This window comes from Gymnoscopelus braueri, assembly GCF_963280865.1.
Source record: "Gymnoscopelus braueri genome assembly, chromosome: 7".
Lineage (NCBI taxonomy): Eukaryota > Metazoa > Chordata > Actinopteri > Myctophiformes > Myctophidae > Gymnoscopelus > Gymnoscopelus braueri.
Window position 1 is genome coordinate 26,767,133 of NC_137608.1, and position 13,399 is coordinate 26,780,531.

A 13,399-nucleotide genomic window follows, 5' to 3' on the forward strand; every position below is an offset into this window, starting at 1 on the left:
CCACTTCCCCAATACATGGTGTCACACAGATGGACAGGTGAAAAGGGGAAGAAATACATTTTCCATACCTCTAGGATGTTTGAGGATAATTTTCTGCTTTAAGTAGACTGCAGTTATCAGTATACAGATTAGAATCTTTAGTTTAGACAAACACACAGGAGTCTTAAGTACAGTGTTATTTGCACATAAAGTGAGTACAGCATTGTACTAGGTTTACTCCTTTGAAAGCATTTACTCTCAGGCTATCAGATAATGAGTCTACTACTATATAGTCTATTGTGTATGAGGGTATACTTAGTATTCCAGACCACACGTACATAGATACATTCACTGTAGGTAATGAATTAGAACAACAGCCATCATAGCTTTGAGAAGGTTCTCGAATAATAGATTATAAATCTTACCCAAAGGCAAACATTCAACATTGAACCACACAGACAACACGCATGGTACTGTTCCTATAAGAATATGCAATATCAAAGTTTGTGGGTACACTGCATTTGTATCTGTGGCTATACTGTGTTAAGGAGTGTTAATTAACATAATAATAACAATAATCATTATTATTTAATATTGACAATAATAATAATCATTATTATTTAATATCAACACACACACACACACACACACACACACACACACACACACACACACACACACACACACACACACACACACACACACACACACACACACACTTCCCATTGCATTCATTTATTTAAATTATTTGTATGAATCTGTTCATTCAGAATAATGTATCTGTATCCGGTTACATTGCCACAGTAAGGATTTCACTGTGTAGTTACTGGCAGCATCACAGTATGCTGCTGTTGATACAGTACATGCTGCTTCACACAACGTTTTCAACTGGAAGAAGTGTCAACTTGTCTGTACCCTGTTACCATGGTTACAGGCATGATTGTCCACATGCTATCGTGAGATGGCCTGAGGAAATGCACATCATTTACCTGTTCATACACAGTAATTAACTGTATGAGCAACATTGCAATGTGCTGTATGCCTCTAGACATGTAGTTATACATGCATACGCGCTTCAGTGAGATATGCCTCAGTTATATTTAGTTTGGTGTGGGTGTCTCGCACCGAAAATAGACGATCTACAAGCTTCACAACGCGTCGTGTTAGCTTAGATCGGCACCATCCAAGTATAAATCCGACATTAGTGTTTGTGTGTGTACAGTGTTCACATGTGTGTATGTGTGTGCGTACAGTATATCAGAACACCCACACGGCACTGCAATGTGTTGTGTGTCCCTCCCTATAGCTACATGAATGCCTGTTAGTCCATGTTAGGGGGCAATCACACCGAGATGAGTCATTAGAAACTCATCGCCAGTAACGCCATTGTTTTCCTATGGTACAGCATGCCTGGTGTGTGCTCCTCTCGTGCCTTGAGTGTGGCATTTTTCTAGCGGTTTTTAGACACACATCAAAGTTCAAATACTCCTAAACTCTAAGCACAGAGTTGCACCACTCAGCACTAATTAATGTCAACCATTGGCCCAGGCAGCCAATCAAATCAAGCGAGAGGACAGTTTTAGTACTTTACCACGTCCTGGCATCTTATTTAAAAAATATATATTATTATTGGATAGTAGAGTATATAGAGACAGGACACGGAGTGACAGGCAGCAAGGCTGTCGCCGGGCTCGGGAATTGAACCCGGGACTTGCTGTCATCAGAGCCCACGCCTACACAACTCAGCTAGTGGCATCCCGTGGCTTCCTATGGTGATGCCGGTAGTGTAGGAACCTATTGTCCGTACGAACAGAGGGACAATGGCAAATGCAGACGAAAGGTTTATATTAGCTGTATTTAAGTACTGTACGATGACACTTACTACAATACAACACAATAGCACAGCAATGGCAAGAGCTTCACGTCTGCCTGAATCCATTTCATCATATCATATCATATCATATCGTATCATATCACTGTGTTGCGCATAGATACCCCACTCCACATGCACGTCATGCTGTTTTGCCCGAAGTGTTTTGCCAAGGTGTTTCTGAAGCGTCCGTGCCTGCAGCGTTGCGTCTCGGTGTGATGGCCCCGTTAGTGTGTGTGTGTGTTTGTGTGTTTGTGTGTGTGTGTGTGTGTGTGCGCACGTGCGTGTGTATGCGTGCATGTGTATGAATGTGTGTGTGTGTGTGTGTGTGTGTGTGTGTGTGTGTGTGTGTGTGTGTGTGTGTGTGTGTGTGCATGAACTCATAAAAGCTCTCCTCCATACCTCAGTGATAAAAGCCTTGGCAGTAGCGGGGCTCATGAACAGCACGGCCCTGCGCAGCGTGTCTCTGTAGCGGTGCAGCTCCTCCACCCGCATGGTTCTGAACAGGCTGGTGATCATCATGTTGATGTTGGACTCCACCTTCTGCAGCGACACATCCATTCCCTGCTGAGAGGTCCGGTCCAGGAAGTCTTCGATGCCACGGATATCTGGGAAGTAGACACAGGGATGTTACAGTTCACTGACTGGGGCTGGGGTGGGGTGGTGAGGGGGGTGGGTTGAGGTGGCTAACGCTAATATTCGTTGGCAGCGCAGTTGATGTTTTCGGAAGTTTGACATACTGTAGCATATCGTTGCTGTCGGGCAGAAAAAAAAATAAAATGTTATTACCTGTTATTTAGTCACAAGCTCTTGTTAATACTTTTCATTGGTTCAATATTTATGAAAATCCACAGACACACTTAACCACTTTCGCTAAAACAGAGAATACGACGAAGTAGGCCTTTGATACTCAACAAAAAGTATGCATTATCTATTTTCCTAGGATGGCAGGGGGTTGGCCAAAACGGGGGGGGAGGGAAATGAGTGCTCGTTTTGGATAACGCAATGTGCCCACCATGGCTACCCTACTTGGACATTGATGTGCAAGACCATCGGCTGCTCAGCGCGGGCACTTACTCACTTAGTGGCTTGCTGGGACACGCCTCATGAATCTCAAGGCCTTCTGTTGGCATACCTGGCCTTCTGTTCAAGTAGTATAAAAAGTAATGTATTGTTGTAAAATGTTGCACTGCACACGATGTTGAGTGAACCAAAAACAGGTGGTCAGATGAATGCACTTGTACACGTATCATGAAGCAGAACAGTGGCAACCGTGGCATTAGTATGAAACACAGGATGTTATATACAGATATAGCTTATTGTTAGGCTCTGGCATCTGTCAGGGCAAAGGTTTCACTTTCAATTTCTACTGCGTCCACCCACTTTGATAAGATGTGTTGGTGGTGGTAGAGTACGCAAGACAGAGCAAAGTTTCATCTTTCTTGTGTATCAAAAAGGCAGGTACGTACCGTTGGCGTCCAGATGCTGATGGCAAAAGCGACCTTTTGTGTCCTATATCGATGACAACGGAATGTGAATGTTCTCGACTCAACGTGGAAACTGAACAACAAGGCAAGCACACTGAAAGCAGCAGCCTTGAGCCCCATGAGGCATTAGCCGAGCAAGTGCCCGTGTTGAGCTGTCAACTCAGCGCTGACCACGTTGCATAGAGAGGGGGTGAATCGGTTGTAAGAGCCAATTTAGGAACTGTATTTAATTCACATTATTTCTATTCCCTTATTGTCTTGCTGTGTTGGGTTTGTGTTTGGATAGAACTGTCTACTGTAATTTGGTAAAGTGCGCCCCCTACAGTTGAGTTAATTATTATGCTGAGCGCAGCTGTGACGGCTTAAGTTGACGAGGGAATTAATGAGAGAAAATGTTTGTAAGACGCTAGTTTGGAGCGCAGGAAACTAACAGTTTTGACCGTATTTTCGGGTGTTTTTTGTGGATGTTATAACCTGTTTTGGACAACAAGGACTTTATATTTTGTTTTTTGTTTATATGCATCTTTGTAACTGAGCTGGACTTCAGTAAAGCTCCACTAACCTTATCCCTGTCTCGTGGAGTCTGTGAGTACTGTGGTCAAGTTTCTACTATGGATGTGCAATTACAGAGAAACCCACCTGATTTACGTGTCTAAAAACCCTACACCAAGCTAGTGTAAGTGGCAGTTGGAATTGTGATTATTTTGAAAATTATGCCACTATATCAAGTCAAAACTGTATCCTTATGGATGGAAAACGCTAAGAAAGTGCCAGAAAACATCTTCTGTACAGCCAGCAGCAAGTCTTAAACAACTTTTTGAAACTTGTGACTGCTTTAAGTGAAGATCACTTCGATTTGTGAAGTTTATTAAGCCACTCGTTTTACCGTGACTGTTGGTGACGTCACTATGGCAGACGAGAGTATGATGCAAGAGCATGAGGAGGAGAGTGGTGCAGTGCCTGAGCCTGACCACAAGAGGGAACCAAAGTACACTCTAAAGTATGTGGAAGACAAGCTACACAGGCTCATGAATGCAAGGAGATACAAGGTCAGAGTGATGACTGTAAAGGAGAAAGAAATTGATGTGCTTATGGAACATGACTGCAATGTGGAGGATATTGAAGAAGTACTCTTAAAAAACCTACAACAAATGCTGGAGGAGTTCATTGAAGCAAACAAAGCTGTGCTGCCTTTCATGATAGAGGAGGAACAACATGCAGACCAAGAACAATGGTTTCAACCAAAGCTGGAATACTTCTCTGACTTAGTTAAAAGAACAGAGGAATGGGTGGAGGCGGCCAAACAAAGACGACTTAAGATGGCACAGAAATGTGACAAAGAAGTGACCCCCTCGGACAGTGTTTCCGTGGTCTCATCAAAACATAGAACGGACAAATCTGGTAATGGACCAGGGTCTGTCAGTGGTCTTTCCCGTCTGTCCCGTGTTTCAGCTGCTTCCTCGGCTCGTTTAAAAGAAGAAGCCAACAGAGCTGCACTAGTAGCTAAGGCAGCTGCCATGAAGCAAAAACAAGACTTGGAAATACAACAAGCACAGTTGCAACAAGAAATGGAAATCCAGCAAGCACAGCTAAAAGCTAAGATGGCACAGTTAGAAATGGAAACTGCTATTGCAGAGTCTACTGCCAAAATCAAGGTTTATTCAGAGTTTGAATCCCCACAGCATGACATCAAACCACAGGTGAAGCCTGAAGAGGGTGCTACATTTACTCCTAGGCAGCCACAAAGAGCGATGGACTCAGTGCCATGGTTAAATGTACCTGTCTTCCCTGACGTCAGACACAGAATGACAGGCCCAGTGCCACAGTCAAATATACCTGCCTTTGCTAATGTCAGGTCTACGACACGTCATGATCAGCCACCGAAGCAAGAGCGCACTGAGGGTGAGCGACAGAGCAATGATGATATGGGAAACATATTCAAAGTAATGCAGAAACAGAATGACATTACGGAGATGCTCGCTATGCAACAACAGCTCTCTCACCTTCCTCAAGTAGACGTTTCAGTGTTCCATGGCGACCCACTCCAGTACAGATCTTTTCTGAGAGCGTTTGAACACGCCATTGAATCAAAGACTCAGAGCGATGCTGACAAACTCTATTACCTAGAACAGTATACTAGGGGGGAACCGAGAGATCTCATCAGGAGCTGTCAACATATGACACCCACGCGAGGTTTCAGAGAGGCGATGAAGCTACTCAGAGATCATTATGGGAATGAGTTAAAGATTGCCACGGCTTACATGGAGAAGGCTTTCCAATGGCCTCAGATAAAGTCAGAAGATGGCAAGTCACTGAACTCCTTCTCACTGTTTCTTGTGTCATGTCGCAACGCCATGGAGGACATTAACTACATGGATGAGATGGACAACCCTGTAAACATGAGAACCATCATATCAAAACTCCCATACAAGATCCGTGAGAGATGGAGAGGTGCTGCTTTCGACCTCCAAGAGAGACAGCATGGAAGAGCCAAGTTCTTCGACTTGGTCAAGTTTATTGAAAGACAGGCTAAAGTCATCATGGACCCGCTCTTCGGGAATATTGCAGATGATGGGCCGAATACCGAAAAAAGAGACAAGAACAAAGCAGCAGGGAAAGGTGTCAAGAAAGAGGAAACTAAAAGGAGCAGCTTTGCAACAAATGTTGTCTCAAGGGAAGAACAGGCACTGCCTACTCCTAAGGCAAAGCATGACACTACCCCTGCAAATGTTGCCCTTGTCAAACCTTGCCTATTCTGTGAGAAGAACCATGCTTTGGAAATCTGTCACTCCATCCGTGACAAACCACACAAGGACAAAGTTGAATTTTTGAAAAAATCTGGACTCTGTTTTGGCTGTTTAGTTAAGGGTCATCGCAGCAAAGAGTGCAAAAAGAAGGCGACGTGTCAAGTGTGCTCGGGGAAACACCCCAGTCTGCTCCATATCTCCAAGCCAGAACATAGCTCCAGTGAGAGAATTGACAACGGTGAGACAGATCAAGCAGTCTCGAGTGCCGTTGTGTCTGTACACAAAGAAACCAGTGCGTACACTGGGGCCGGTAACGGGGACGGTATCCTTGCTATTGTACCTGTCCGTTTCAAATCCAAGAAAGGTCCCAAAACAGTAGAGACTTATGCCTTTATGGACCCGGGCAGTACAGGTACATTTTGCACCGAAAACCTAGCCAGGCAGCTAAACCTCACTGGCAGAAAGACAGAGATTATTCTGCAAACCATGAATCTGAAGGGGAGTATTGACAGTCACGTGCTCTCGGATATGGAAGTGAGCGGTCTAGAAGAAGACAACTTCATAGACTTGCCCAAAGTGTTCACACAGAAGGAGATACCAGTGAGCAGACGGAACATTCCTTTGCAGAGGGATGTAGACAGATGGCCGTACTTGAGAGATGTGAAACTGCCATACATTGATGCCGAAGTGGGGCTCCTGATAGGGACCAACGCCCACAAGGCAATGGAGCCATGGACTGTAATAAACAGTCAGGGCAACGGACCCTATGCTGTGAGGACTGCCCTTGGCTGGGTCATAAACGGGCCACTGAAAGAACACAACGATGTCAATTCTGAAAATGATGAACGGCAATGGTTCTCTGTTAATCGGATATCTCTGCAGAGTATAGAGGAGTTAACCATACAGCTATACAACCGCGACTTTCCTGAGAGGAACTGTGATGACAACGTGGAGATGTCTTTGGAGGACCATCAGTTCATGGACAAGATGACAAGTTCTGTTCGTCATGTTGATGGGCACTATTACATCAACCTACCTGTAAAGAAGCAAACACTCAACTTGCCAAACAATCGAAGTGTTGCTTTGCAGCGTGCAGTCAACTTGAAGAGGAAACTCGCCAAGAATCCTGAGTTCCATGAAGAATACACAACCTTCATGAGCAACATGATGGCTAAAGGTCATGCAGTTCCAGTACGCGACGCCGAACATAGCCGTCAAGATGGCAGAGCCTGGTATATTCCCCACCATGGGGTATACCACCCTAAGAAGAAGAAGCTGCGAGTCGTGTTCGATTGCGCTGCTTCCTTTCAAGGAACTTCATTGAACGACGTACTACTCCAAGGTCCAGACCTAACAAATTCACTTGTCGGAGTGTTGTTGAGATTTCGACAGGAACATGTTGCAGTCATGGCTGACATCGAAGCAATGTACTACCAGGTAAGGGTACCTGATGAAGACACGGACCTCATGCGTTTTTTGTGGTGGCCTCAGGGATGCCTCACAGAGAACCTTGTGGAGTACAAGATGGTGGTACATACCTTTGGTGCTAAGTCGTCCCCCAGCTGTGCAACGTTTGCACTGAGAAAGACAGCCGAAGACAACAGAAGCAACTCATCGACTGAGACAGTTGACACTGTTCTCAGAAACTTCTACGTTGACGACTGCTTAAAGTCTGTTCCAAGTGAAGAGAAAGCTGTCGTGCTGGTTCAAGAACTCACGGCGCTATGTGCTACTGGAGGGTTTCGTCTAACGAAGTGGGCTGATGTCATTGATCCCAGAAGAGGAGAGGGCAAAGGACTTCAAGAACCTGGACTTGAGTCAGGATGTTCTACCTGTGGAGAGGGCCCTTGGTGTACAATGGTGCACTGAAGACGATTCGTTCAGGTTCACCATCAATACCAAAGACAAGCCACTCTCAAGGCGTGGAATCCTTTCAGTCGTATGCTCAATCTTCGACCCTTTAGGCTTTCTGGCGCCACTCACCCTCCCTGCGAAGATGCTCCTCCAACAAACGTGCAAAGACAAACTAGGATGGGACGAAAATGTCCCAGAAGCGCTTGCACAGAAGTGGCTGAAGTGGTTGAATGACCTCCATCAGCTGTCTGACTTCAGTGTGAGGAGGTCTATCAAGCCTACTGGCTTTGGGTCTAACACCACGGCCCAACTACACAATTTTTCTGATGCAAGTGAGCATGGATATGGAACGGTGTCGTACTTGCGACTTGTTGATGAAGACGGACAGTCCCACTGCGCTTTCTTAATGGGAAAGTCTAGGGTGGCACCGCTAAAACAGACCACTATCCCACGCATGGAACTGACAGCAGCTGTCGTAGCTGTAAAAATGGACAAGATGATGAAAAAGGAACTTCAACTGGATTTGCTGGACTCAGTCTTCTGGACCGACAGTACTACAGTACTAAGGTACCTTGAAAGCGAAACAAGACGTTTCAAAACCTTTGTCGCTAACAGAGTTGCTGTAATCAGAGATAGCACAAGACCAACACAGTGGAGGTACGTCAACTCCTCACTGAATCCAGCTGACTGTGCGTCACGCGGACAAACAGCAGAGAACTTCTTGAAGAACCACAGTTGGATCAATGGACCATCTTACTTCCAGACACCAGAAGAACAGTGGCCTGAACGCCCTGACCTACAACAGGTCCAGCTTGATGATATTGAACTGAGGAAGTCGGTCACAGTGAACGTGAACCTAACTCACACAACGGAAAGTCCTGTGAGCAGACTGATTCAGCACCATTCCAGATGGTATCGACTGAAGAAAGCCGTTGCATGGCTGCTCAAGCTCAAACAGATTCTTCAGCAGCTTAGTAAAAAACGACAGGAGATCAGAAATACCATGAGTCAGACAACCACTGATGCAGCAACGCTGGAAGATGCAGTGGAGCAGACCATGTGTGACTACAAGAGAACACTGGAAAGAAAGTCTCTGACAGTGAAGGACTTAGCAGATGCAGAGAGAGAAATTATCCTCTTCAGTCAACGGCAAAGATTTTGCGAAGAACTAACTGCTCTGCAACAAGGATCCAGTGTCAAAAGAGGTAGTCCAACCTACAAGTTGGATCCTGTCCTGCAAGACGGCATGCTCAGAGTCGGAGGCAGGCTATGCAATTCTGCAATGCCGGAAGATGCCATGCATCCGGTCATTTTGTCTAAAGACATGCACATTGCTGCTCTCATCCTGCAAGACATCCATGAGAGGATTGGACACTCCGGCCGAAATTATATGCTTTCAGAATTACGACAAAGTTACTGGATTCCCAAAGCGAACTCGGCAATAAGAAGACTCCTTACGAAGTGCGTTGTCTGTAGCAGACACCATGGAAAAGTTGGGGAACAAAAGATGTCCAACTTGCCGCCCGACAGAGTGCTGCCTGACCAACCCCCCTTCACAAACGTGGGGGTCGATTACTTTGGCCCTGTGGAGGTCAAAAGAGGTCGCAGTGTTGTGAAAAGGTACGGAGTGCTCTTTACTTGCCTAACTATTAGAGCCGTACATATAGAGGTTGCACACTCCCTGGACACGGACTCGTGCATAAATGCACTGCGCAGGTTTGTGTGTCGAAGAGGACAAGTGAAGATAATTCGATCGGACAACGGCACCAATTTTGTTGGAGCCGAGCGGGAGCTCCGCGAATCCATCCAGCAGTGGAACCAATCGAAAATTGAAGACTCCCTTATGCAGAGAGGAATCCAATGGATTTTCAATCCACCCAGCGGCTCTCACCATGGCGGAGTTTGGGAGAGGCAAATCCGTACCGTGAGAAAAGTCCTCAGCTCTGTATTGAAACAGCAGACACTTGACGATGAGTGCCTTCAGACAGTGTTATGTGAAGCTGAAGCCATCATTAACAGCAGGCCCATCACAACGTCGTCAGATGATCCCAATGATCTTGAGCCCCTGACGCCCAATCACCTGTTGTTGTTGAAAAAACAGCCGTTGATGCCTGTAGGGCTGTTCCAGACAGCAGATCTGTACGCTCGTCGACGTTGGAGGCAGACTCAGTATATTGCCGACTTGTTCTGGAAGCGGTGGGCCAAAGAGTACTCCAAGAACGCCAAAAATGGTCTCAAGTCAAGCGAAACCTAGCACCTAACGACGTTGTGCTGATTGTGGACGACTCTGCCCCCCGCAACTCATGGGTCATGGGCAGGGTTCTAAAGACTATTCCAGACAAACACGGTCTGGTCCGCAGAGTCCTGATTAAGACAAAGACCAATACCTTGGAGAGGCCTATTGCCAAGCTTTGCCTGCTTTGTGAAGCTGATTTATAAAAAGAAAATAAGGAAAAAAGACATAAGAAAAGAAGAAAAAAGGACAATGAGTAAAGAACATTGAACAGTACTTGATTGTTGAGTTTGGCTCTTGAAATGTAATTTTATTTGTTTTTTGTAATTGATATGCATCCTGCCTACTCAATTAGGGGCCGGTAATGTAAGAGCCAATTTAGGAACTGTATTTAATTCACATTATTTCTATTCCCTTATTGTCTTGCTGTGTTGGGTTTGTGTTTGGATAGAACTGTCTACTGTAATTTGGTAAAGTGCGCCCCCTACAGTTGAGTTAATTATTATGCTGAGCGCAGCTGTGACGGCTTAAGTTGACGAGGGAATTAATGAGAGAAAATGTTTGTAAGACGCTAGTTTGGAGCGCAGGAAACTAACAGTTTTGACCGTATTTTCGGGTGTTTTTTGTGGATGTTATAACCTGTTTTGGACAACAAGGACTTTATATTTTGTTTTTTGTTTATATGCATCTTTGTAACTGAGCTGGACTTCAGTAAAGCTCCACTAACCTTATCCCTGTCTCGTGGAGTCTGTGAGTACTGTGGTCAAGTTTCTACTATGGATGTGCAATTACAGAGAAACCCACCTGATTTACGTGTCTAAAAACCCTACACCAAGCTAGTGTAAGTGGCAGTTGGAATTGTGATTATTTTGAAAATTATGCCACTATATCGGTTTTAATTTATTTCGAAATTGCACATGGTCCGTTTCCACGACTTGACAACATCCACATTCTGTCGATAAGATGCAAAAAGTGTCAGCTTTTGAATTAACTGCCCAAAGGTCATTATGTGAGTCCTAGACATTAGAACAGACTGCAAAGAAAGACTGCTGCAATGATCTCTATTAAAAACAAACCTCAAGACGCTAGTAACATAGTTTCCAATATCTGGGCCGTTCTGTTCTTAATGAGCTACACCGCAGGTCAAGGTAATCCTAATTAATGTACTATGGTTGACGCAGTCCGCTAATGATGTATGAGAGTGTGTGTGTGTGTGTGTGTGTGTGTGTGTGTGTGTGTGTGTGTGTGTGTGTGTGTGTGTGTGTGTGTGTGTGTGTGTGTGTGTGTGTGTGTGTGTGTGTGTGTGTGTGTGCGTGTGTGTGTGTGTGTGTGTGTGTGTCTGTGTGTGTGTGTATGTGTGTGTGTGTGAGTATGTAGGTATGTAAAGCAGGCACTTAATGGTCTATTTGATGGTAACAGATGACATTGTCGTCATTGTCACTGTCATTGTTAGAGCAATTAAATAGATTGATTAGAGTTTGTCAAGGGCCAGGGCACTCACAGGGGCAATGGCGTGACAATGTTGAACACAAAATTGGTGGGCTAAAAAGGAAAGACAGCGCAGAGGGATGCAAATTTAGAGAAACATAATGCCAACAGCAGCAGTGGTGCATGGAAAGAAAAATGCACATGCGAACAGAATGATGCTGCTGAACATAACATTGTTAGATGGGTTATGAGTTCAAAAGGTGAATGGAAGTTCACCAAGACACATTAGAGTGAGAGAGTGTGTGTGTGTGTGTGTGTGTGTGTGTGTGTGTGTGTGTGTGTGTGTAGGACGCCAAATCATTACCCTTTCCCTGATTGAAGAAATTAACAGGAAGTCAGGGAGCAGAAACAGGAAATACACTGCACACACCAACACAACAGAGAGCGCAGCACAACAGCTTGTCTCGCTCTCGCTATCCTTCTGGAACACACACACACACACACACACACACACACACACACACACACACACACACACACACACACTCACACACACAAATGCCTCTGTTCTTATTCAAAACTGCCTTGTAAACAGATTTGGGCCCTGCCCAGCTGTCGTCCTCTGGACCTATGGGCATCTGTGTGTGTGTGTGTGTGTGTGTGTGTGTGTGTGTGTGTGTGTGTGTGTGTGTGTGTGTGTGTGTGTGTGTGTGTGTGTGTGACTGTGTGTGTAAAGATGAGTGTATGTGCCAATTTGAGCTGTTCATTAAATCGCTCACATTATGGCCCTATAAAGCCAGGGCATAATGTTCCTGTCCCCACCTCACCTCTCTGCTCTGGCGTATTTAACACTAACTTTACTTAACACCGTGTGCTGCTGAGTTTTAAGGGTGTGACATACGCGTGCGTGTGTGCGTACGTACGTGTGTGCCTGAAGGTGAGGAGGAGACAGGAGCGAGCAGAGATGATGAGATGGCATCTTAACCAAACAAGGCTGCTTCCAATCTGTCCACGAAGCTCAAAACAGGATGAGTCTAATTACAATCAAAGTTATTGCAGCCACCACCCTCCACATCATCACTGAGATTAGAGTAACTTGCAATGAACAACACACACCAGCTGTTAACTGCATGCACCCTAGCATCACTATTCTGGGCATGACACAATAGGTGTATATTTGCAGAAAATTTGCCAGAAACAGCTAATATACAAGACGTGTTGTGAGCTTGTATATTATGTATTTGTGTGTGTTACGTCTTTGTGAACTTGTATGTTGGCTATTTTCGATGACGATATTTGGTGTAAAGGGACAACATGAGGGGACCAAGTATAGACCCCAGGAGGACACCGGGCAACGAAGCAAACTTACTACTGTAGATAAAACACAAAGAAGTTTGGGGGCTTGCACACAAACATACGTCGATGCATACACATGCATTGACGCGCATGCACGGAATTTGCACCCAGTGTCTGTATAAAAACCTGGGCTCACAGTCCATCATTGTCTTGTTCACTCAACACACAACTCACCACACATGGAAACATCTTCTACACACATACACAAACACACACCACATATTTATACTAGTGTAAGCAGACAGTGTTTTTTGTTGAGGTTATAGTGTATAAATCATTGTGAAGCACACCGTGCTAAGAATCAACGGTGCCAAGCTAGATCAACAATTTATAACAGTTGATTTATAACCTCTGCAGTGAGAAACCTTTGTAAATCATGGAATCAAAAGCCTTTGTCAACAAGCGAGCTGTAAACCCGAGGAGCATCGCAGCTTGCATTTTATTG

At 45.0% G+C, this 13,399-nt stretch overlaps 1 protein-coding gene across 1 annotated transcript in view; it reads right to left on the reverse strand.

The window, feature by feature from the left end:
* Positions 1-13,399, reverse strand: part of grid2 (glutamate receptor, ionotropic, delta 2) — a gene marked incomplete at both ends in the record, with an annotated part of 751,979 nt that overhangs the window by 282,767 nt on the left and 455,813 nt on the right. The window contains one exon of the mRNA XM_080434189.1: positions 2,252-2,457. Within this exon, the coding sequence (XP_080290315.1) occupies positions 2,252-2,457 (206 nt within the window). The remainder of the gene's footprint in view (positions 1-2,251; positions 2,458-13,399) is intronic.